Source organism: Equus caballus, chromosome 15 (genome assembly GCF_041296265.1).
Source record: "Equus caballus isolate H_3958 breed thoroughbred chromosome 15, TB-T2T, whole genome shotgun sequence".
Classification (NCBI taxonomy): Eukaryota; Metazoa; Chordata; class Mammalia; order Perissodactyla; family Equidae; genus Equus; species Equus caballus.
Window position 1 is genome coordinate 64,661,180 of NC_091698.1, and position 23,303 is coordinate 64,684,482.

At 37.4% G+C, this 23,303-nt stretch overlaps 1 protein-coding gene across 44 annotated transcripts in view; it reads left to right on the plus strand.

Annotated features, from left to right (window-relative positions):
- Positions 1-23,303, plus strand: part of NRXN1 (neurexin 1) — a 1,070,775-nt gene that overhangs the window by 407,720 nt on the left and 639,752 nt on the right. For 19 of the 44 annotated variants that reach the window (XM_070236360.1, XM_070236375.1, XM_070236359.1 and 16 more), the window contains 2 exons: positions 6,331-6,632; positions 9,783-9,944. In XM_070236360.1, the coding sequence (XP_070092461.1) occupies positions 6,331-6,632; positions 9,783-9,944 (464 nt within the window). Of the gene's footprint in view, positions 1-6,330; positions 6,633-8,733; positions 8,779-9,782; positions 9,945-23,303 lie in introns of all 44 variants that reach the window. The other 25 variants (XM_070236361.1, XM_070236373.1, XM_070236351.1 and 22 more) reach the window with 2 other exon arrangements.

Consider the following 23,303-nt stretch of genomic DNA (forward strand, 5'->3'; position numbering starts at 1 on the left):
AGCTGTGGAAGCAGAGGCAAATTAATGAGATTTTACCCCATGTATAGGCAACAGAAAGGGATATCACACTGCTGATTCATGTTCTAAGACCGCCAAAAATTTTGCTTTATTTCTCTTATGTTTCCTAAATTCTGTTACTTGTTCAGTTGGGTGGTTTTGGACCTGAGAATAGGACTCAGGTTTATTCCTGTCAGATTTAACTTTGTTAGAGGCAGCTTATCTAGTGAGCTTGATAAGAATGTATAGAATTCCAATTTTTCTTTCTTTTTTTTTTGAAGAATTTTATTTATTTATTTATTTATTTATTTATTTATTTATTTATTTATTTATTTATTTTTGGCGAGGAAGATTGGCCCTGAGCTAATATCTGTTGCTAATCTTACCCCCCATTTTTTTTTCCGGAAAGCCCCTCAGTACATAGTTGTATATACTAGTTGTAGATTCTTCTAGTTCCTCTATGTAGGAAGCCACCTCAGCATGGCTTGATGAGCTGTGCTAGGCCTGCACCCAGGATCTGAAGCAGCAAGCCCCAGGCCGCTGAAGCAGAGCTCGCTAACTTAACCTCTTAGCCATGGGGCTGGTCCCCAAATTTTTCCATTGAGCATTTCCTCAGAAAACTAGATGAGCAAGAACTGTGTTTTTTCATCTAAGTTATTGGAGGGGTGAAAATTGAATAGGACTTAAATCCAATGGCACCCTATTAAATCTCTTCCTCCAATTGTATAGCACTGTGAAACCAATTAGTATAGAGTATTAAATAAATGCTCCTAGTTTGTTTTTAAATTATTTCTCTAGTTATATCATAACATTTTGGTGAATAGTAATAGATACTCCCTTCATCTTGATATTGATTCGTTAATCAACATATTTAGAGTATGGTCCTTCAAACGATTATAATTATATCCATGCAGCCAATATATTTTTTTCTAAACCTTATGAGGTTGCTCTGAAGAGCAAATGATGTTAAAGTTTATTAACATGCATTGCAAAGTGTTTAAATGCTACGTAATTGATATCAATAATAATAATACTATTATTTTAGTTTTTACTAATAAAAGTAGCATTAATAGGGATAGTGTGTTGCTCATATCACCCTATTAATCAGAAAGAAAATACTTTATCAGATTAATTTGTTTTATTCTCAATCATCCAGATTATTGAAACTTTTTATTGAAATATAGTCTTAATACTAGGAAGTGCACATATCATAAGTGTATAGCTATATTATTTTTTGTACTATTAGTACACCTATAGCCAACATCCAGATCAAAAACAGAATGTTACTAGCACCCCAAAAATACTCATCACCAGTCTCCCCTCTATCCTACCAAGGGTAGCCATGTTCTTGGCTGACAACAGTAGAGGTTAATTTTGCCTGTTTTTAAAATTTTTATGTAAATGGAATCATAAGTATGTTCTCTTCTGTGTCTGGCATTTTTTTTTTACTCAACATTAATAGTGTGAGATTTATCCATATTTTTGCGTGTAGTTGTAGATCATATATTCTTACTGCTGTTTAATATTACATTGTGTGACTATACCCCAATTTATTTATCCATTCTACTATTGACTGGCATTTCAGTAGTGTTCAGTTTGAGGTTATTATGTAGAGTGCTACTGTGAACATTCTGGTATATTATTCTGATGATCTTTGTGTGCACTTTTGTTGGTTGTATACTCACAAATGGAATTTCTGAGTCATAGGGTAGGCATATGTTCAGCTTTAAAAGATAATGCCAAACAATTTCAAAAATTTCCCGCCAGCAAATATGAGAATTTCACTTGCTCCGCATCCTCAGTAACACTTGGCACTTTTATTCTTCCTCATTTTATTCATTGCAGGGGAATGTATTGATATTTCACTGTGGTTTTAGTTTGCATTTCTCTGCAGAGTGATAAAATTGAACATCTTTTCATGCGGATATCTTTTTTCAGGAAGTGTCTGTTCGAGTGTTTTGTCTTTTTTTCCTGTTGGTTTGTCTAGTTTTTTTCTTTATTGATTTGTATAAGTTCTTTATGTATCCTGGATGTAAGTATTTGTTGATATTTGTATTGCTATGGATCTAATTTCTTCTTATGTTTATTGTTTCAGCAAACATCAGAAGTACACAAGATGTTTGGGACTTGTATTTTAAAGTGGAAGTAGACCCATTCTTTAATTGTTCAACAGGAAAACATAAATAACACTTCACCACGCTGCTTGGTGTTTGCATATGACATAGCACAAAACTTAGTGACAGAGACTATGCAGTAGCAGACAATGAATTGGAGGAAATATAGTCCTCTTATATTGTAGAAAATAGAATGATTTTCGTATTTTCACTTAATGTATGTATTCTTTCATGAAAAAGAACATAGCGAAAATAGTTTCCCTGCTTAAGAGTCATGTCTCATTTATAGCATTTCAAAGTAATGTTTTATTCTACAGAGTGAATTTTTCCGAAACTATGTGGTTGCACATAATGCAAATTTGAATTACCTAAATTTGAAATTAAACAATATAAAAGGAACAATATATTTTCATTTTTAAGTAATAGAAATATCATAGTGTTAAATGTCATCAGCACTCATATGACTTCAAAGCTTGCCATGTAGTGAATTGCAAACTGTATTAACTATTTTTCCCCTTGGCTCTGACACATTATCTGGTAAATGAATCCTTTGTCAAGATTCAGTCTGAATTATACAGACTTGGAATGATAAGAGGTCACTTGGATAAAATACTACAGCCTTATAACTAGACCAAACCTCTTCAAGCCCCCAAACTCTGTTCTTTAGTTGTTTAAGGATAGTCAGAAGACTGAGTTCTAGTCTTGCTTCTGTTACTGACACACTTTCTGAATTTGACAGTAATTTAAACTCCCTGGGCCTTACTTTCTTAATAATTAAATTAAAAGGTTGGCCTAGAGGAGGGTCTCTAAAACTCCCTGTAGCTCAGAGACCTATTCTGAGTATTCAATGGAGATGAAAATTTTATAAATATCATCTTCAGATAACTGGATATCACCATATATGATGTATGTGTATATATAGAACCAGAATTCGCTAACTACCTATCATCAAATGATCAGAACAATGAACAGAGAGAAATGAATTGAGAGGCATTAGGGAATGTTACTTTTATTGATTATGGTAACCATTTTCTAAGTACTGAGGCTTCATAATATATGAAATTCCCCCAGGATTGCCTAATGCCAAATAGTGCTTATTGTAGTTGGTCAATTTTCATCTCATCAGTACTCTCATCAGCAGTGGATGAGAATTACTGTTTATCCACAGCTTTTCCAAAACCTGGAATTTTTCTCTCTTTTCATTTTTTGTCCGTTTTATGACTATGAAATGGTATCTGAATATAGTTTGATTTCTGCCTTTCCCTGAAGACTCAGAGGATTGAGCATCTTTTCATTTATTCAGAGGGCATGTATTTGTACACTCATTCTTCTATGAAATTACTGTATTTTTTTTGCCTATTTTCCTATTGTTTGTCTCTCTTTGCATATTAATTTATCAGAGTGTTTTGCATATCTTGGATTCTAGTCCTTTCCTTTGTTGAGTAATATGGTATGAAACTATTATCTCACAAGTTTTTATTTAAATTCTTACTACCTTTATTGTTTTATTGATGAACAGGTGTTCTCAATTTTAATATGATTGAATTTATCAATATTTTATTAGTGCTTTGTGTGCCTATTTTCCAGACTTCAGGATCATAATTTCTTGTCTGACAAAAATTTTACAGATTTGCTTCACTAATGTATACTGTAGTCCATGGAGAATTAATTTTTGTAAATCAAAAAATGATGAAAGATCCAATTTCATGTTATTCATATAGATAACCAGTTGTCCCAGCACTGTTTATTGACTAATTTATACTTTGCTAATTTATCTGCAATGCTTGATTTGATATAAATCATTTTCATATATGCTTAAGATTATTTTTAATTTGATTGGTTATCTTTATTCCCTCTATCCTAATGCATTATCTTAATTACCACAATTTTCTAATAAATGCCCATCTTTAAACAGGAAAGTTGCTCTATCTTCTTTCTCTGACATATCTTGGCTATTTTAGGCTCTTTGTTTTTCCCATAGAACATGTAGAATCAGCTTTTCACATTCATTTAAAAAATTCATTGAGATTTTTATTGGAATTTCATTGAATGTATATATCTGTTTATACATATTTAAAACACTGGTTGTCCCCGGTACATAGAACACTGCAATCTTTCTGAAATACCTTAACACCAATAATTTTTGAAGATTATTTTGTTCTTTTAATTTGTACAATAATATTTACTAATATGTTATTTTTTTTTCACTTATAACCTTTATAATGCTTATATATTTTTCTTGTCTTCCTACATTAGCTGGGACTTCAAGTATAGTATGTTGATAATGGGCATCCTTGTTCAGTTTCTGATCTTAAAGAGAATACTCTAGATTTTACAATAAAATATGACATATGCTATTTGTTTTAGATCGTTTAGCACATTTATCATATTAGATGGGCAAGGAGGAAGACATCTACCATTCCTAGTGCCCACCAACTTTGTCAGATGCCTATACAGACATTATCTCATTTTGCCATGAAAGATCGGTATCATTAACCATTTTCAGAAACTGAATCTTGAGAAGATGCTTAATTGCCCCCAATGCAGTTAGCAAGTGGCCAAGCTAGTATCTAATTTCATGTTTTGGCCTACTTTTTTTTCCTCAGTATATCAGAAATATTTAGTTGTGCTGGCCCCCAATATCAAGCCACTTGCCATATTGAACTAACCAGGTAGGCACACACCTGGACTATAAACTTTCAGAGACAGGAATTAGGTTAATCTTGGTCACTCCATTACCCCTAAAGACTAGTACTGGGCTTAACATTGGGAAATGCTAACCCAATATTTTGAGTGTATGAATGGGAGGGACCTTCTGCTGTGGATTGGGTTGTCCTTGCTATGACTCTGCCTCAGAATATGGTGGGTTTGGCCCAAGCACTAGCCTTCACTAATAGTTTGCTAGTAGGCAGTGACTAGTCTTCAATGGCTCACTAACCTAGCGAAAGTCCCTAGGTCTTCACTCTCTTACTCAGTGCCATGCCTTGCCTACCTATAGCCCCTTATGTGCGTCCGGGGAGTCAGGTCATCAGCACTGACGAGCTGAAACTTTGAACTCTGTTGCAAGGACATGAGTTATTTGACTATCAAATGAAAATAGCCCCAAGGCAAAAACCTACTGACAGGGTAAGAGTGAAACCCCTTTTGGTATATGAACTCTTTAGTGGGTATAGTAAAAATGCCATACTACCAGTGAAATGTATTAAGATTCCCTAGTACCACTTATAATTCTATGTTTATAGTTTATCAGAAGCTGATTTCAGACCATACTGTCTCATTTTTCTTGGCACAATGCTATCTTTGCCCAGGAAGTTGAGACAGTTTTTGGCTTATACTCTTCCGTTGGTTAAACTCACTTCATCAGTGGGAAAAGCCTACTCTTTTCAAGTAGCCGTATTTCTGTGTGATCTATGTAATGTCTGGCGGGATCCACATTGTTACTCCTAACTATGGTAGAAGACTGAGATATCATAGAAAATGTTGTGTTGAGACTTCATTTACATGCTATCCCCATGATGATGTGGTGGAATTCTTACCAGTTTCCTAAAAGCCAGCCCTACCATCTGCTTGGTGAGATCAGGGAATGAATGAACAATCCAGCTGACTCAATTAAGCTTTCTATCACTGCTTCCTACACCCGGGAAAAAAAAAATGCGCATGCTCTATAGGAGATCTCTTTACTCTCAGTCCAAATTCTATTTTTTTCTTTGCTTTCCCCTCACCAGATAATTTGTTATGGTTTCTCAGTGATGAAAATATTTGGCTCTTCACTGAGAAAATTTTTGAATATAAATGTCTCACTGAAAATTAAAATAACGCATCAGTTGGATGGAGAGAATATTGCAAACACGTTGGAATCCATTGTTGCCAGCAGAGTAGAACCATCCCATATGCATTTATGGTACCTGATTCGTGCCCTGGAGATATCACAGAGCTACTTTGCCTGATCAGAGCTCTTGTAGTGATAGTTAAAAATTAATTGAATTTTCAAGAGTGTCAGCTTTAGCTACTGCCGTTGCTGGTCCAATAGCTGAGGAGGTTTATTAAAAATATACTGCCACCTACAGTACTATTTGACCGTCTTTGACAGGGCTCTTGCCATGAATGTTAATTAAAGAGAGTTAATTTGGGGATGATTAGTTATTGTTTCTGTTAAAATCTGCTGATTTGCATAGTATATTTCTTTACTCATGCCTGTATGTTATCTGTTTTCTTCTAGGAAAAGAAGAATATATTGCCACTTTCAAAGGATCTGAATACTTCTGCTACGACTTGTCTCAAAACCCCATTCAAAGCAGCAGTGATGAAATAACTCTGTCCTTTAAAACCCTTCAGAGGAATGGACTGATGCTTCACACTGGGAAATCGGCTGATTATGTCAATCTTGCCCTGAAAAATGGAGCTGTCTCTCTGGTCATTAATTTGGGATCAGGGGCCTTTGAAGCACTAGTGGAGCCTGTGAATGGAAAGTTTAATGATAATGCCTGGCATGATGTGAAAGTCACCAGGAATCTGCGTCAGGTAACAGCGCAGTGGATAAGACAGTAACTGGCTTTGTTTCTCACTACAGCTGTGTTTGTGGTACTTGAAAACCCTAACAACATGATACAGGGCTCCTCAGAGTCGCTTACAAATTAGCTTTTTCTTCTTCTGAGATGAATCTTCCTGCCATACTTGAGCAGGGGCATATCTAGAAAGTTCTGGGGGCCCAAAGGCTATTTTGATACAGCGACATATGACAATTGCCCAGAGGGCTGCAAGGATATCCCTGCGACCTGCCCTTCCTGTGATGTGTGTAATTTTGTTGTGTTTTTGATTTTTCATTTGTTTGATTTTGAATTCTAGTTTTCATGGTGATCATTTGGAAGCATGCACATTGGGGTCATTAAATCACAGTTCCTTTTTTGTAGTTGAAATAAAACCAGTGTGTTTGTGGTTTGGGATTGTATCAATCCCTCTTCTCTCCTCACCCCCACCTCTGAACTGGGGACTAGAAAAGTCCCTGAGGGGGGAAAATGATTTTGGGGGCTCATGCATCTCCTGAAGAGTCTGTTTATAAAGGTATTTTTATTTTTGGTATAATCACTTTAAGTTAAACCCCAAATGACTCTGGAGAGGCCAGTTCATCTTCTAGGTGCCCATTTCTATTTGACCGTACTTTAAAACATTTTTGCAAGAGTCTATCTACTAGGAAAATATCAATTCTTCAGTAAATCTATGGGTCCACATATACTGTATGTTTTTAACTGAGACATATTATTACAGTATATATATATATATATATATATATATATGTACAGATGAAAGTGAATAGATTGTCCTTATATATTGAACATCATAAGCTTTGGTTATTATTTAAAATTTTATGACATTACAATGTATCATTTTGTTAAATGTTGACAGTGACTAATTTTTCTGCAGTACATGCTGATCTCAAACTAATATACTTAACATATTTGTTGTTTCTCTGAACAGTTGCAGAATGACCGAATTGTCTCTGGTTTTCCTTTACTAAAACAGCCCTCTCTTTCTGAGCTGTTAACCATCTAACCTTTTCTTTCCTGCTTCTGAAAGGCTTAAACTATCCGAGCTAGAGAAGCAAAAAGAAATTTTAGGAGTGCAGATTAGTCTAGCTAAGGCAGACAAGAAAAACTGAAGGATTCTCAAGACCCCTCCCCCCCAACACCCCGAAGACCTTTCAGAGGCCTTATTGGCATGGGTGGGGCCTGCATGCTTCACACCTGCCTTGGGAGATGGTCGCCTGCCATCAGTGTAGCTGTAGACCAGGGATTTCCTCTAAGTCTGTCTCTTTGGTTTTCCTTTTTTATTTTTTCTCTCAGATTCTCACCAAGAGACCGGAGGCTCATTTGAGAGAAGCACAGAAGGAAGGGTGGGGCTCGAGGAGCCCGCTTTCTAGATTTGCCTTTGCTCAGGTTACAAACCAATCTGCGAATTGGTAGCTTAAAGGCAATTGTAGTTATGCAGCCGGGGTGCATGTGTGGCAGGACAGATTAAACATAAATCCATTCTACTCATTCTGTGTGTCAGGATCTTTGCTTTGTTTCATTGCAGTAAACTGTGACCCTAAAGTCCATCAATATGACCGAAGGAAGTTTTGGATTGAGGAGGAGTCCTTGTATGCTGTAAAATTGAGTAGTAGGGCAATGCCAACTGATTCCTACGAATTTCCTGGGATTGGGGTGGGTCAGGGTTGGGGGCGGATCACTTATGGGCATAAGGCGGCAGTGGTCAGCTGATAAGCTTTGAATCCCTTTTAGACTTTTTAATTGTCTGTCAGATGTACTCAGGGAGACAAAGGGAACATTGCCATATGTCTGTTTCTGTCTAGTAGCAAGTTATGAACAATACTGGCAGGAAAAATATTACCTCTGTGGGAGGCCTATTTGTTAGTCTGCTTTTTTCTTGTAAAATTTTTTTGCCCTTTTTCTATGTTACTAACATGCTTAATAACTAACATGTCATTCATGGAATGTTTCATTCTACTAACCGTTACCTGAATCAAAAAATGTACTAACATGGTAGAGACCATCATATTTTTTAAGTAACGATCGTTATTCTGTTCACAGTTTTTAATTTCCTTTCTCCCCCCTTCTCCACAAAGCACTCAGGCATTGGACACGCTATGGTAAACAAACTACATTGTTCGGTAGATATCATTCTAATTGTTTCTTATTTTGGGTTTGCCGTGTGTTTTCTTTCTTTCTTTTAACTGTAGACATCATTAACAAAAGAGGAACTGCGGTTGGTACTCTTCTGCTTACTTTGACCTCCTTCTTTTCATCTGTTGTTGACCTTCTTATTTTTCACCTGTTCCTGTCAACTTCTGTTTTCCAACTCACCTGTAGGGGCATCGTTAACGTTTCGAACGTTTTGCATCCAGCTGTGGTTAACACGGGATAAGACAAAATGGTGGCTGGCCCGAGTGACCGCAGGCTCAGCCAGTCTCTAACCATTCATGATGCATGGCATGCACACTTGATTTGGGAATGTTGGAGATGCCACACCCACTCATCTTTCCGTCATCTCAAAGCAGTTGTTTTTTCCTTTGGTTCTCCCCGTTTTCTTTCCTTTCCTTTCCGAACTGTACTGTCCCCCCTGCATGTGCACATTGGCGTGTGCCGCTTTGCTGGTTGTTTTGCCTCTCCTCCCCTCTGGCATGGACGTAGGCACTTGCATGCTGAACAGCTGCTGCTCAAGAGTGCAAATAGTGACGTTGCTGGAAATAGCTTGCGCCTTTTATGTTAACAAGGTGCACGTTGTGATTAGTTAATAACAGACAACTAAACTTTACTAATATGTACACCAGCAAAACTAACCTAGGAAGCATTTTACTAACACCATTTTTGTGTCTGCTAAATAACTTTTGAGTTGCAATAGGGATGATGCTGACACTAGTTCAATAATCAGCTAACTCTCTAACTAGTTTAGATCTCTTAGGGCTAGTTGAATAGAATCCAAGAATAAACCTCAAACAGACATGAAAATGGGTTCCGCCATAGGTCTAAAAATAAAAACCAAACAAATAGAAAAAAAAAAAGCAAAAAGCAAAATGAAAAAATAAAAAAAACAAAACACAAAACAGGCATATCCCAGGATTACAGTATGTAGGTCTGAGTATAGCGTGTCCTTTCCCTGTGCTTTGTTATTTAGGTGACAATATCAGTGGATGGGATTCTTACCACAACGGGCTACACGCAAGAAGATTATACCATGCTGGGCTCTGATGACTTTTTCTATGTTGGAGGCAGTCCCAGCACAGCCGACCTTCCAGGGTCACCAGTCAGTAACAACTTTATGGGCTGTCTCAAAGAGGTAAATATCACTGTCACCAGAATCATTCCTAATTCATGATCTCATCATTTCAGATCTGAACTGAAAGCACCTTTGCTGAAGACCTGATGTTTCCAGAGTCAAATGGCACAACTTTAAATTCAGTATTCTACTGTTATTTGTATAGGATTGGGGTGAGGGGGGCAGGTCATCGAACATTATGAAGCACTTAAGTTCCTCTTCTTTCGTAGTCTGTAAGTAATTCACAATTAAGATTTGTATGGGTAGTTGTGTATTAGCTATAAAAGAAAGTCAAACACAAAGAGATATTGGGTCTAGAGTTAAACTAAATTCCTTGTTCATTTCCACCTAAATGCCTCAGGTGTTATGTATACAGAGTGACTTGTTTGGGCAGTACAGGAAAAAGAAGAAAAAAAATTAGGCCACGAGAGAGACTATATAAAACAAAAACCAAAAACTTAATGAATCTGTGATGAAATACTTTTCTTACTTTATTTTAAACACTTTCTGAAGGAAGTAAAGCTGTTTCATTTGTGATCTGATGAGTTCACTTGAAATTTTCCTGAGTAAAACTATCAGGATAAAAGATAATAATTTTGGGTCCAGCCTTGTGGCTGAGTAGTTAAAGTTCTGTGATCTCCACTTCAGTGGCCTGGGTTTGCGGGTTCGGATTCTGGGCTCAGACCTGCTCCACTCACCAGCCACATTGTGAAGGTGTCCCACATACAAAAAAATAAAGGAGGATTGACACAGGTGTTAGCTCAGGGCGAATCTTCCTCAGCAAAAATAAAAAGATAATATCATCCCTCATTCTCAGCTGTCATTATCTGTTGTAACTTTTGCTGGGATCGAACTTGTTGGGGGATGGAAAGAGAAAGATTAGGAAGTCCTTGAAGTTCAGTTTGTACTTTAATATTTTTCCATAAAGGAGAATATTTTTCATTCAGGCACAACACAATTTCTTTTGACTGCTGGAACCAATTTCCTCTTACATTGTATGGCTGCAGTTTAATAGTGTAGACCTCTAAAATATAAAGTTTAATAATTTTTCTTCTTTTGAGCAAGATTAGCCCTGAGCTAACTGCTGCCAATCCTCCTCTTTTTGCTGAGGAAGACTGACCCTGAGCTAACATCCATGCCCATCTTCCTCTACTTTATATGTGGGACGCCTACCACAGCATGGCTTGCCACTCAGTGCCATGTCCGCACCCGGGATCTGAACCGCCGAACCCTGGGCCACCAAAGTGGAACATGCCAGCCCCTAAAGTTTAATAATTTTGAATTTAGTAATGACTAGCCATAGGTCCTGTTGGTAAGCAGTCATGTACTTTGGTTCATTCTAAAGAAAATATTTTAATCATATAAACTTGATTCAGGTAAGCCTCGGTGAAGAACAATTACTGCTTGAGTTATCCTTTCCCATCTTCCAACCTGTGAACATGATAGATGCTGCATTGCCCAGTATGTGGATGTACACAGAAGAGTCCTAAGGGGGATTCGAAAATGCTACAGTTTTAACAAACACAGGAGACAGAGTTCTGAAAGGTGGAATCTAACCATACTGTGGTGGGAGGAATTGATTACCTCTCAGAGAATAATTTTCACTCTTTACAAATATGTATTGTGACCCAGGACTATGTTAAGCTCTGTGGGCATAATAAAATAATAATAATACTTATTATTATTATTATTATGGTACTGACATTTTCTGAACTCTTATTTTGTTCCTGATGTTATCCTAAGAGCTTTACAGGGATCTCCACAATATAGGTAGTAATTTTATTACCTGCATTTTTTAGACAGGAAATTGAGGTTCAGCGCAGGTAAGTTTCTTGAGCAGAGTCTCACAGCTAATGAATATTAAAGTCTAGAGCTTCATCAAGAAAGTCTGATGTCAGTCTTTTGTGATCTTAGCCACAATAATATACAGCATTCCAACAAAAATGTGTGTTCGGGTCCCTGCCATAGAAGATTGTACCATCTCTCCAGTTGGTTACAAACTGAAATCGTTTTTAGAAATGTATAATAGACGGTGAGGAATGAGGTATTAAATTGTGTGGCACAGTTACACCCATTTGAGATCATAAAGGGTGAAATGAGTGAGAGATCTGGTAGACAGGGAAGATACACAGAAGAGTCAGAATGTGCGTCTTGAAGGATGACTGTGATTTGGATTGGCAGGGGATAGAGAATGTATTTCAGGTTGGAGAGAAACATAGTAAAAAACATAATTAGATTTCACAATGAGATGCCTAAAATTCCCTTCTGGTGATGGGAATTGGAAGGGGAGGGCAGAACCTCACCCCCAGCCACCCACCCCATTTGCTCACTTCACTATGAACAGGCCAACCTACAATCAGCGCTTAGGCCCTGCTTTGTCTACAGAAAGTTAGTCCTGCCATGGACTGGAAAAAAGAAAGGAATCCAAGGATCTTTAGCAGAAACTGGAATCTAGCTAAAGAGCCCTTTGGGGTGTCCTGTAAAATACGAGGTTTTCTGCAGTGAACCTCCGGGTTCACCTGAGCCTCACTGTCTTCTGATGGTTCCAAGTGGGCAAGGCAATTTTTTGTGTGTATGAAGCTACAGTGGATTGCCTTAATCGAAAATTACAGTTTCAGATTAACGTCTTTAATGTTTAAATGTTAATCAGTAGTCCATACACTTTAGAACTCCTCCCCTTTTAATTGGCCTTTCAACCACAAAAACCACAATAGCAAAAACAAGTCAGATGATCTTCCACGTAACTTGTGATTGGCAGTTACTGAGTCCATACAATGGGTATTCATTCACTCGCCTATTGTCTCTATAGGTTTTGGATACAAATCACTCCTCTTTATTCATTGGGCACTTCCCACTTCTCTCTCTTCCACAGCCTGGGGTATGTGTTTGAAGCAAGTGCTGCCAGTTTTTTCTTGATGTGTAATCTCTTGCACTTTATTTCTATCTGATACACCAGAGGGTGGGAGGATACAGGCGGATACAGCCTGCAAATCAAAACAGACCTCAACTGGAGGGCTTTTTGGTGGTTCATAGTTTTCATCCACGTCTGAATTACTGTCTATTTAGGATGCCCTGCTCTTCCTACTACTGAAATGAAATAGTGACAAAGTATCATACATTTTGAGTTAAATCACCTTATTTTAGATAGGTAAGCTTTGTAGAGTTATTGAAAAGAGAAGAACATACCTATGTTCATTCTCACCACATCTCTCTTAACACTAAGCCCACATAAGTTATCCTTAACTCTCGCTTGGGCTTTCTGGCCTGCAGCACGTTGCATGTATAAAACATTATGGCTGGTAACATTTTTGTTTTCAATCTAGTATGTAATCCTGATTAAAATGACCAGTCCTGGGAAAGATGCTAATAATACATTGTCTGAAGTCATAGAAGAAATTTTGCAGTGTTAGAATAGGAAGGATCCTGGAAATCATTCTGCAAGTCCAACCTCCTTGTTTTGGAAATGGGGAAACAGACCTACAGAAGTTACTTGACCCACCCAAGAGCAATGAAAGGGTAACATTAGAATACTGCCCAGATAAAATATAATATTTGAATGGCTGGCTCTATTTCATTGTAAACAGTGGCACTTGAGGTAAAAAATAGAGATGGCCTATTTTCTCACTAATTCACATCTTCATTCTTTAAGGTAAAAAAAGAAAGTACTCAACATAATGAAACAACCCATAATCTAATGTTCATTAGAAGCAGTTAGGGCTTTCCCTGCATGGCATTTCATAAAGCCTGTTTGAAATGAGACTTGGCTGGTGTGTAGAAGAACTAACACTCATTACAAAAATTATTATTTTTTAGTGATTATCAACTTTCAAAATAAGGTAAAAGTGGTTCAATGTAATTTGGCGAAACCTAACCTGAACATTCTATGGTACTTTATTCAAAATGAGAGGGAACTTCAGGGCCAGCCCAGTGGTGTAGTGGTTAAGTTTGTGCACTCCGCTTCGGAGGCCCAGAGTCTGTGGGTTCAGATCCTGGGCATGGACCTACACACTGCTCATCAAGCCAAGATGAGGCAGCGTCCCACATACAAAATAGAGGAAGATTGGCACAGATACCTCAAGGACTATCTTCCTCAAGCAAAAAGAGGAAGATTGGCAACAGATGTTAGTTCAGGGTCAATCTTCCTCACCAAAAAAAAAGAGAGAAAGCGAACTTTGAATGGCCAGGAATTTGTAATAGGGGGATCAAAGTAGTTTTTTAAAAATTGTTTATATATTCATTATAAATAAATCCAAAAACCTTTGAGAAATGTTTGCGCTCACTGAAAATGACTTTCAAGGATATAAATTTGAGAAAAGTTGAAGGAAAAATTGTAAATAATAAGTTACCATTATACACAGCCTGCATCTATGAAATTCCTAGGGGATAATAGGTCTTTAAAAATCTGCTTTTTAAATCTGATTTTTACAAAAGCAGTACTAATCATACTTTAGCAGAAACATTTTTTATATTCTTTGCATTTTTTATAACATTGAGTGAAAGCTAAAATATATGTTGCTTAAGAGTTATTGATCATTTTAAATTAAATTAAATTTTTTTAGCAAGCAGTTTTTGAGTGACTGCTACAACAGGAGAGGGAATTAGAGGGCCCTGCAAAGAGGTAAATCATGGTGTCCAAATGAGGTGCTTGGAGTCGGTTTGAGGACGTCTGTAGCTCTGCCCATTAACCTTAGCGTACTTGGAAAACATTTTTCTGTATAAAAGAATCACAGTTGATTCCTAAGGTACTTATTAGAGATTTTTTTAATATCTTCAAAGATAGTTGAAAATCTCACAAATATGTGTTTCCCTTCCAATATTTTAACCACGAGGGCTTCTGTCGTAAGTGACTTATAAGGGAGGGTTATGCTGCTCCCTCATTAATCTTGCCTCAGAATCTACTCTTCGTATTGGGCGTTTCTTAGTCTCTTTGTGCCTCTAAAATGCTTTGAAACACCTATTTCCCTCCTGCAAAGTGAAGATTATTTAACATAGTTTGTTGGTAGAGAAATGAAACTGAAAAAGGAGGAGAGGATTGTATTTGATAAAACAACCTAGAACCCTTTATGAAGTTTGTTTTTAGCCGTATGTACCTGCTGGAGGTTTTACAATCAGTTGTTTGAGGCGAGACGCTGGCTGTGTGAGGCAATTTAGAGCACTGCCGCTAAAAGTTGCTTGGGATGAGCCTAAGGAAGGATTCTAGAAAGAAAATTAAGTGAAATGCTAGGGGGAATTAAATCCCTACTGAAAATTTCATCAACCTAATTAGATCAGCTCAACCTTTAATTACACTGAGAAACTTTTAGCACTGAAAATTTGCAAGATGCTATGAGGTGGATGAGGTTCAGAAAATATCCTCTTATGTAAGCTTTTTCCCCCACTGTGGAAAAATAGTTGATTTCTCTGTGTAATCAGCATGGTCCCCTTTGCCATTTGCAGTGGCAGCACTGTATTTCCCACAATGTACCAGTATCAGCACTGGGAAAGAGATGCAATATTTCCTTCATGCAAATACCCCTTAATTCCTGTCTTTCTTCTTTTGGACAACAGAGAACTTTAGAAAATTGTAAAGTCCTCAATTTGTTCCTTTCCAGGGTAGAGCCAGCTCATCAAATGTAGCTTCTCAAGCATCCTGTTGTTCCTGTCTTATTTCCCTCATTGCTCAGAGAGGAGTAGAGTGCCTGTCATTTACTTATAAGAACAAAAGTCCATGGCAGAATTTGCATTTCAAGTTGTTTTTCAAATTTTGAAACAAAAGGTTTTGTGACCTGTTGGGGAAATTTGACCAAGCAGAACTTTAGAGTGTGAGGGGATCTTAACTGATGTCTGTAAATCACGCAACCTTGGACGAGGGAGGACTTCTTCAGTTGGGAGGACAACATCCTCATGTGTACTCCAAAGTCATGATTAAACACATTTCTCCCCAGGCTTTTATTTCCTCCAGACTCTTCCTGGTTAGGATTCCTGATACTTACAGATACTTTCTACCTTTCCTCTTTTTTTATGTTGTCACAGTCTATATATTGGTAGGCAGCATTTTACAATTCAAATACATTGACCTTTCCACATGCCTCATTTACTCTTTTGGGAAAAGAATTGCTTTTTGCACTCCCATCTCACTTCTTCCTAGACATATTCTGTACAGATCCACTTTTTTTTTTTTTTTTTTTTAAGGAAGATTAGCCCTGTGCTAACATCTGCTGCCAATCCTCCTCTTTTTGCTGGGGAAGACTGGCCCTGAGCTAACATCCGTTCCTGTCTTCCTCTACTTTATATGTGGGACGCCTACCACAGCATGGCTTCCCAAGCAGTGCCATGTCCTCACCTGGAATCTGAACTGGCAAACCCTGGCCCACTGAAGCGGAGCGTGTGCACTTAATTGCTACGCCACCAGGCCAGCCCCCTGGATCCACATATTTTTACTGACCATATCATTATGGATATACTACCTTATCATTAGGGATATACTACCTTAATTATGTTTAGTAAAGTGTCCTCTCTTGAACTAACCATTAAGATAGGTTTTGCTGATGTCCCCAGTGTAGGGGAGGAAGACATTTCCTCTATCTAATGTGGGTTCGTCTGGCTGGAGAACCAGTTAAATTCACATGAGACAGAATGGCAAGGGAAAATTGAACAAAGCTTTATGAGGAACCATGGCCCGGGCCCTTTCTTCCCGAAGAAAGAAAGGGCACCGAAGAAGTAGGGTGCACAGGGTGGTTATATACCCCCAAACAGGCCGTTTCACATGATTGAAATGTCCCTCCCACAATAGTCACAAGATTGCCCCGTCAGCACAGTGCTTGATGGACACAGCAGATAGTGGGTCTGCTATCTTGGTGGGCGTAGCAGGAGGCAAGTCTATTGCCTCAAGCTGGGTGGTCACAGATGAGCACAGCAATCAGTTCCTAGCCTAAGGAAAGATGCTTAATCCTTAAAGAAATGCCAATGTTGGGAGGGGAAGGGAAGTCAGTTACAGGAAGCTACCAGACAAGCACAATAAAATGCAGATTTAAGTCCTTGCCTTTGGCATTGATTAAGAGTTTCTAGAGAGAAGGTCATCTCCTTTCTTCTTCCTGGTACAGAGAGGGAGGCACCTTTACAGATAGAGATTTAGTTCTACTTTTTAGTTGCTTTCCTGTCTGCAAAGAAACCAGCCTCAAATAGTCCTCATGCCAAAGAGACATATCTTGGGGTGGCCCATTCCAGTCCCCACACCAGAATTAATAAACTGGAAGAAAATACAAAGGAATTCCCTGAACACAAGGACCCACACACTGGCTCTGGGCTGGCTTCCTAGAGGCAGGGTCTTGGCTCAGTGACTCATGGCAGAGCCAGGGTTAGCCCAGCTGGAGAGGAGGCAAGTTGGCCTACAGTGTTTTGGGCAGAAGTTCTGGTCTAGAAAGAAAATAAATTTCCTCCACTTGATTTAAAATGCAGAAGATGGCAGTTTGCTTTTAAAACTTTAATGAGAAAACAAGATGGGGTTTGTGGGAATGTCAAAGAATTTGGCAAATTCTTATGTGCCGTTAACCTGATTTATTATAGGCCCTGACTAATTTCTTCCAGATCTTGGAAATACTGAAATGTGTTTCAACTCTTCTGCTGTAATAAAGCATCAGCACTAAAATGTAAGCAGAGGTCAATTACCCTTAACTCCTTTCATTTGCAGGATAGCAGACCACAGGTCCCTTTAAGTCAGAAATCCCCCTTTCAATTTAAGCAGGGGAACCCCTATAAGGTAATTGTAATAATAATATCTCTATTATGCAAATGAGGACTCTGAGATCTCAGCCAAACACAGGCCTATGAGTGGTGGGGTTGGACCCTGAGCTTGATTTCCTATCCCTGAATTGAGTACTCGGGCTAGTGAGCACATTGTCTGAATCAGATCATCCAAATAAACTGTAATGATATAAACTCTGTGGCACCTAATTGTGCCTTTGATTATACTAGACACCATACAAAGGGACATTAAAGGTCAGAGCTATTGCTGAAAGAGTAAGGGAGTTGGTATATGCCAGAGTAATAGTAATAATATATTCAGCATTTTCCATTTTTTTGTATACTGTCTGCAACATCCAATGAGCTACCCAATAGGCTTGTGCCTAGGGGCATCAGTAATGCAACAAAAATAATTTACTTAAAAAAATAAATTAATGAAACTGTGTGAAATAATTCAATATTCGGTATTTCAAACATAGCAGCAAGGGAGTCATAGAAGAAAAAACAAATTTTCTGTGCACTTCTGGCATTTTATATTCAGTACTGCTTTTGTTATTAAATTACACAGAGGGGTGCACTGTCATTTTTCCACTGCTTTGGATGTTCAAAAGTGACACTCTGAGCATGACACTAGTTATACACTAATACTATGCCCATTTGATGAATGAGGATATGAAGACAGGGGAGGTTAGATAACTGACCTAAGGGAAAACAATTACCAAGTAGCTGAGCCAAGATCCGAGCCTGAATAATCTGACCACAGAATCTTTGCCTTTAACTGATACTCTGTGTTGCTTTCTCTGCTCCTAGGGTGATCTCACTTCTTTTTCCTCAGCCTCAATATTTTTATAAAGGAAAATTAGATGAAATAAACTTTATAGGAACTTTGAGGGGAACGAAAACACAAAAGTACAGCCTAGCTTGCTAGGATATTGGAGAAGGGTGTGTCTAAGGGAGAGGGGAAGGGGCAAGAAATATTTCTTCGTTGCCCAGTTATTCATGAGCTTCCAGGGGCGTTTTTTTCCTCCCACAGTTTAACTGGTACCGAGATGTTACCTGCATGAGCCTCTTCTCTTCTCTAGCAGCCTGCACAGCCTTTCTCCTCTAAGGGCATAAATAAGATAATAATGCTTGTCATAAATTTCCGTATTCTGTAGCCAACCATATGAACAGGGATGCACAGAAAACAGATTTGGAAGTACTTTCTAGATTTCTATAGAGTGTTGGCTTCATACATTGCTAAGATTAAGTTGGCTTCTGTGCATCATAGCCTTGCGGGCAAGGGAAATAAATTGGGGCAGAAACCAGGCATTTTGCCATAGACACTCCTATTTGAGATTGGGTTCAGGGAGTTCCATCTGCTCAGGTCCCCAAGGAAGTGGAGCTCAACTCTTTAGTCTACAAAGCATCTGGTGAATCCTTGTCTGGAATTCAGCTTTTTGAACATAGCAAACTCTCTTCCAGGGGACTCACAAATTTTATTTCCCATCATTTTTGGCAGATGCCCCATAGCCTGGAAAGGTATCAGCAGTTGGCATAATGCATTGTAGTGCTGTCAAATATCAAGCTTGCATAACATGGTTTAGTAGGGGGTTCAATGACATTTTAACTCTGAGAACTTGATACATCTCATGGAATATGACATTTTTTAGCTCAGCAGAAAGCAGTAATGAATAATGTCTAAGATTGAACATTTCCTCTTAATTTCAGCACCCACTAGAGTATCTTGTTTAAATTGTTCCATTTGCTTACGCATTGACACTTGCATGTGTACATTCAATGAGACAACATTAATCCATACCTACTATGTGCCAGGCTCTGTACTAGACACTGGGGACACATAAATAAATAAGATGATGCACTTAGGAATCTTTAAGGAGGGCCTAACAAAGAAACAGAAAATTACAATACGAGTTCCTTAAGTGAAGTATGAAAAATTGCTTTAGAAATGCAGCAAAACTGTGATTAATTCTACCAGAGGAAATCAGTAATGCTTTCAAAGAGAAGATGACAAGGACTCTGAATTATCCTCTCTGTCTCTCTTTGCTCAGCTCTATAATGGGCATGATATTATACAGATTGAAGCACAATAAATTAGTTCTGCTCTCAGAATTGGAAAATAATACAAAAGATAAAATGACACAAAGGATTAGAAAACACATTACAAAGAAAAAGAAAATAAAAAGCTCTATATAAATGCAAATTTGTACTTTACTAAGTTTGAGCCATATTTTAAAAATCTGAGATCCATCCAAAGCAAAGTGAATATTTTGGATTTCATCTTAATTTCTATTATGAGATGATATACTCATCTTTAGTTCTTTGCATCAAGTGCTGTGTTTGGAGAAAATTATTTCTGTGCACAGTAATTGGTCTTTTTTCAGGAGAATGATCACTATTGAAACACACTTAAAACAATTAATTACTTTAAAATGAGAATAATACTGTTATCATTCAGAAGCATGTGATTCTAAATAATAGGAAAATGAGATTTTTATCTTTATTGAGTAAATATTCTCTGCACAGAGTAATTGGTGACTCTGAGTGTTCAGCTTAGTTCTCTGTATATTACATGACTGTGTACTATGTACCAGGTTCTGTGTGAAGTACCAGGATATAAGATAATTAATTAGGTTGACACAGGTCATCTAATCAAGGTCATGATAAGTGTCCTTCAAACATATATGTATTTTCTGATCCTAATTTTCTAAATGTGAATCAAGTGGGATGACAGTAACTGGCCGTAGGTGGGTATTACATTAGTTAAGATGAATGGCCTTGGAATCAGACAGACTTGGTTCAAATCCTGGCTCCCTAGGCTTGGTAGTTGTATGACCTGAGAAAAGTTATTTGATATTTTTGTGCTTCAGTTTTCTTCCCTTTAAAAGATTGAGACTATGTAAATGAAGCCTTCAGCATAGTGCCTGGTATACGGTAATATTTCAATAAACAGTGAGTATTAGCTATAGTTATAGTGTAGATAGAACCTACTTCATGGACTTGTGACCTATTTAGTCACACAGAACCCCATACATAGAAGGACTTTGCTCTTGGTTTAATATCTTCCTGTTGCCATCTCAAAATTCTTAATAATTTTTAACAAAGAGCTCCTCATTTTCATTTTACACTGAACACTACAAAGTATGAGGATTTTCCTTAATGCAGACAATTTATGAGATTTTGTTCACATTATCTCATTTAAAAAGTTCTTTCATTTAACCATCCTAACACCTTAGTGAGGAAATTGAATTAACTTGGAAACCACAAATCATTTATAACATCATCAAGGTTGCATCAGTAATATGTAAAAGAAATCAGAAGAAAACCTCTGCTTATTGACTCAGCCCAGTGTGCTTTCCTCTTTTGTTCTCCTAAATTGCAATATCTGACTTCTAATGTATCAGAAATTTGTAAAGATGATTAAGAAACTCACAACTTTTGGAATAACATGGGAATCTTTTTAAGGAACTGAGTTGGGAATAGTCACTTAATTTTTTATAGCTCAAATAGAAACAATATTTTACTTTTTAAGGATGTTATCATCATCATCATCAGATTTCAATTCACATTACTTTCAAAAACAGTTGCTTTATTCCCTGCCTGTATTCCCTGCTTGTGGACCAAGCGAGTCTCATATGTGAGACTTAAATGTTTGTTTGAAAGAGTGAATCGACCCATTTGTTAATCATTTTCTTCCCCAAGGTCCCGAGGCTAAAAGCTATGGTCACCAAAAATCAAAATCAATCCTTCATTTACATTCTTTTTAGTTATTATTTAATAATTTTTTGATTTATTATGTGTTAATCAACACGTTTATATAAAGTTACATAGAATTTATATCTGAACATTTTCTAAACAAGGCATGCAACTAAAAGCTGTAGTTTTTATACAGTTTGAAAGGAAATAAAGTCCATCGACAACTCATAGCCCACTTAGGGATTTACTACTTAAGGTGTGGCCTGTTAACCAGCAGCCTCATCATCACTTGGGAGCTTATTAGAGGAAGAAACTCTTGCCCCGCTTCAGATCTACTAAATCAGAATGTATATTTTAATAAGATCCTCCGGTGATTTCATATGCAGATTAAAGTTTGAAAGTCACTGAGCTAGAGCACCTCAACCACCATATTTTATTGACATCATTGACTGTAAGAAGTGCGGTTATGTTATGAATCGCTAAACACTGCCAATTAACCTAGGCTAGGATGCACTCAATTACAACTCAGATCCAGATTTTAGAGATTTTAAAATATAAAACAATGCACATCTTAGTAGCTCAGTAATGAGTCTGAGGCTTTGACCCGGAGCCTCAGGATCTCAAAGTGCCAGACTCCACACAAACTCTCCCAGGCTCAGTTCCCTCCAAGCCCCTGGATGAGCTCGACCCTCTTTCTGGAGATGAACATCGAGATCTCATCTGATTACACAGAGGGCAGATAAGCCACCAGGACACACGCAGGGCCCATTTCCTAACAATCTAAAGTTAGGGACAAATATAGTCTTGGGATGAGGTGTACTTGCTATTCAAGCAATAAGCTTTTCCTTCTGAAATAGTTGGAACTAAGCCCATGACCATTAAAGTAAAATGCCTGTGTGTTTTAATAACAATTTTAAACTAGGTCTCCTAACCTTTATTTGATTTTTATAGTACTGCTTTCATAGCAAAATTCTTTACCCTGCCAAAATGCTGAAAATCACTGAGTGCAGGTTTACTTGAGTTAATTATCATTTCTGCATGGTAATATTCTTACACTGGATTCCATATATACTCTTCATTTTTTTTTTTAGGCCATGGTTTACTTAGAATTATCTTACCTTACCACAATTTGCTAACTTAAACAGATTTCTATGTATTTATTTACATTTTAACAACTTTGTAATATAATGGGTTATGCCCTAAAGGAAGAAAACTCTTCCTTGGGTATAAATTAGACAGTTTGGGATTTGAGGCATTACAGAACCGTTTAGGGAAATGCTGCTTTTGCAACATGAATTTTAATAAGAGCCCCCTAGAGGCAGCTAGGAAGTATGGCACCTCTCTGAAGTGAAAAACAGCCTGAAATTTTCTTGGTGATTAAAAGAACAGAGATGCCTTTAAGTGGCATAAATGAGAAAAGCATTAATCCCAGGAAGAGTATGAAGTGGGCACTTCTGTGATGCTTATAAAAAGACAACTCTGTCTTAAGTGAGCTGGCTGCAGACTTTGCAGTAGAAAAAGAAGTTATCACAGATCCCCTCAAAATTTCTTTAGGACATCAGAATTTATGGCATTTTATATTTTATGGGCATTTCCCCCATCATCTTCTCCTAAACTGCATTTGTAAGTAAGGGCTATTTGTTCTTAAAAATATATTCGAACTAAATTTCTTTGGCTTTATTAGATTAGAATAGCGCTGAAAAAAACCACCACTTTCTTCCACCTCCCCACCCGGGAAAATGCAACCTTTTTTTCACTTCATACCACTTTACTTGCACTTTTAATAAATTCTTTTTATCTTTGAAATACACATAACACATGAAGCAATTAAATTTGAAATGAGATCCCCAGAAGTGTAGTTTAAGTAATAGGAAAGATTTTTACATTCATATTAGTTTTTCTTTAAGTAGTATTTACAATCCTTGAGTAACAGCCTTTCTAAATGTGTTCATTTATTCAACA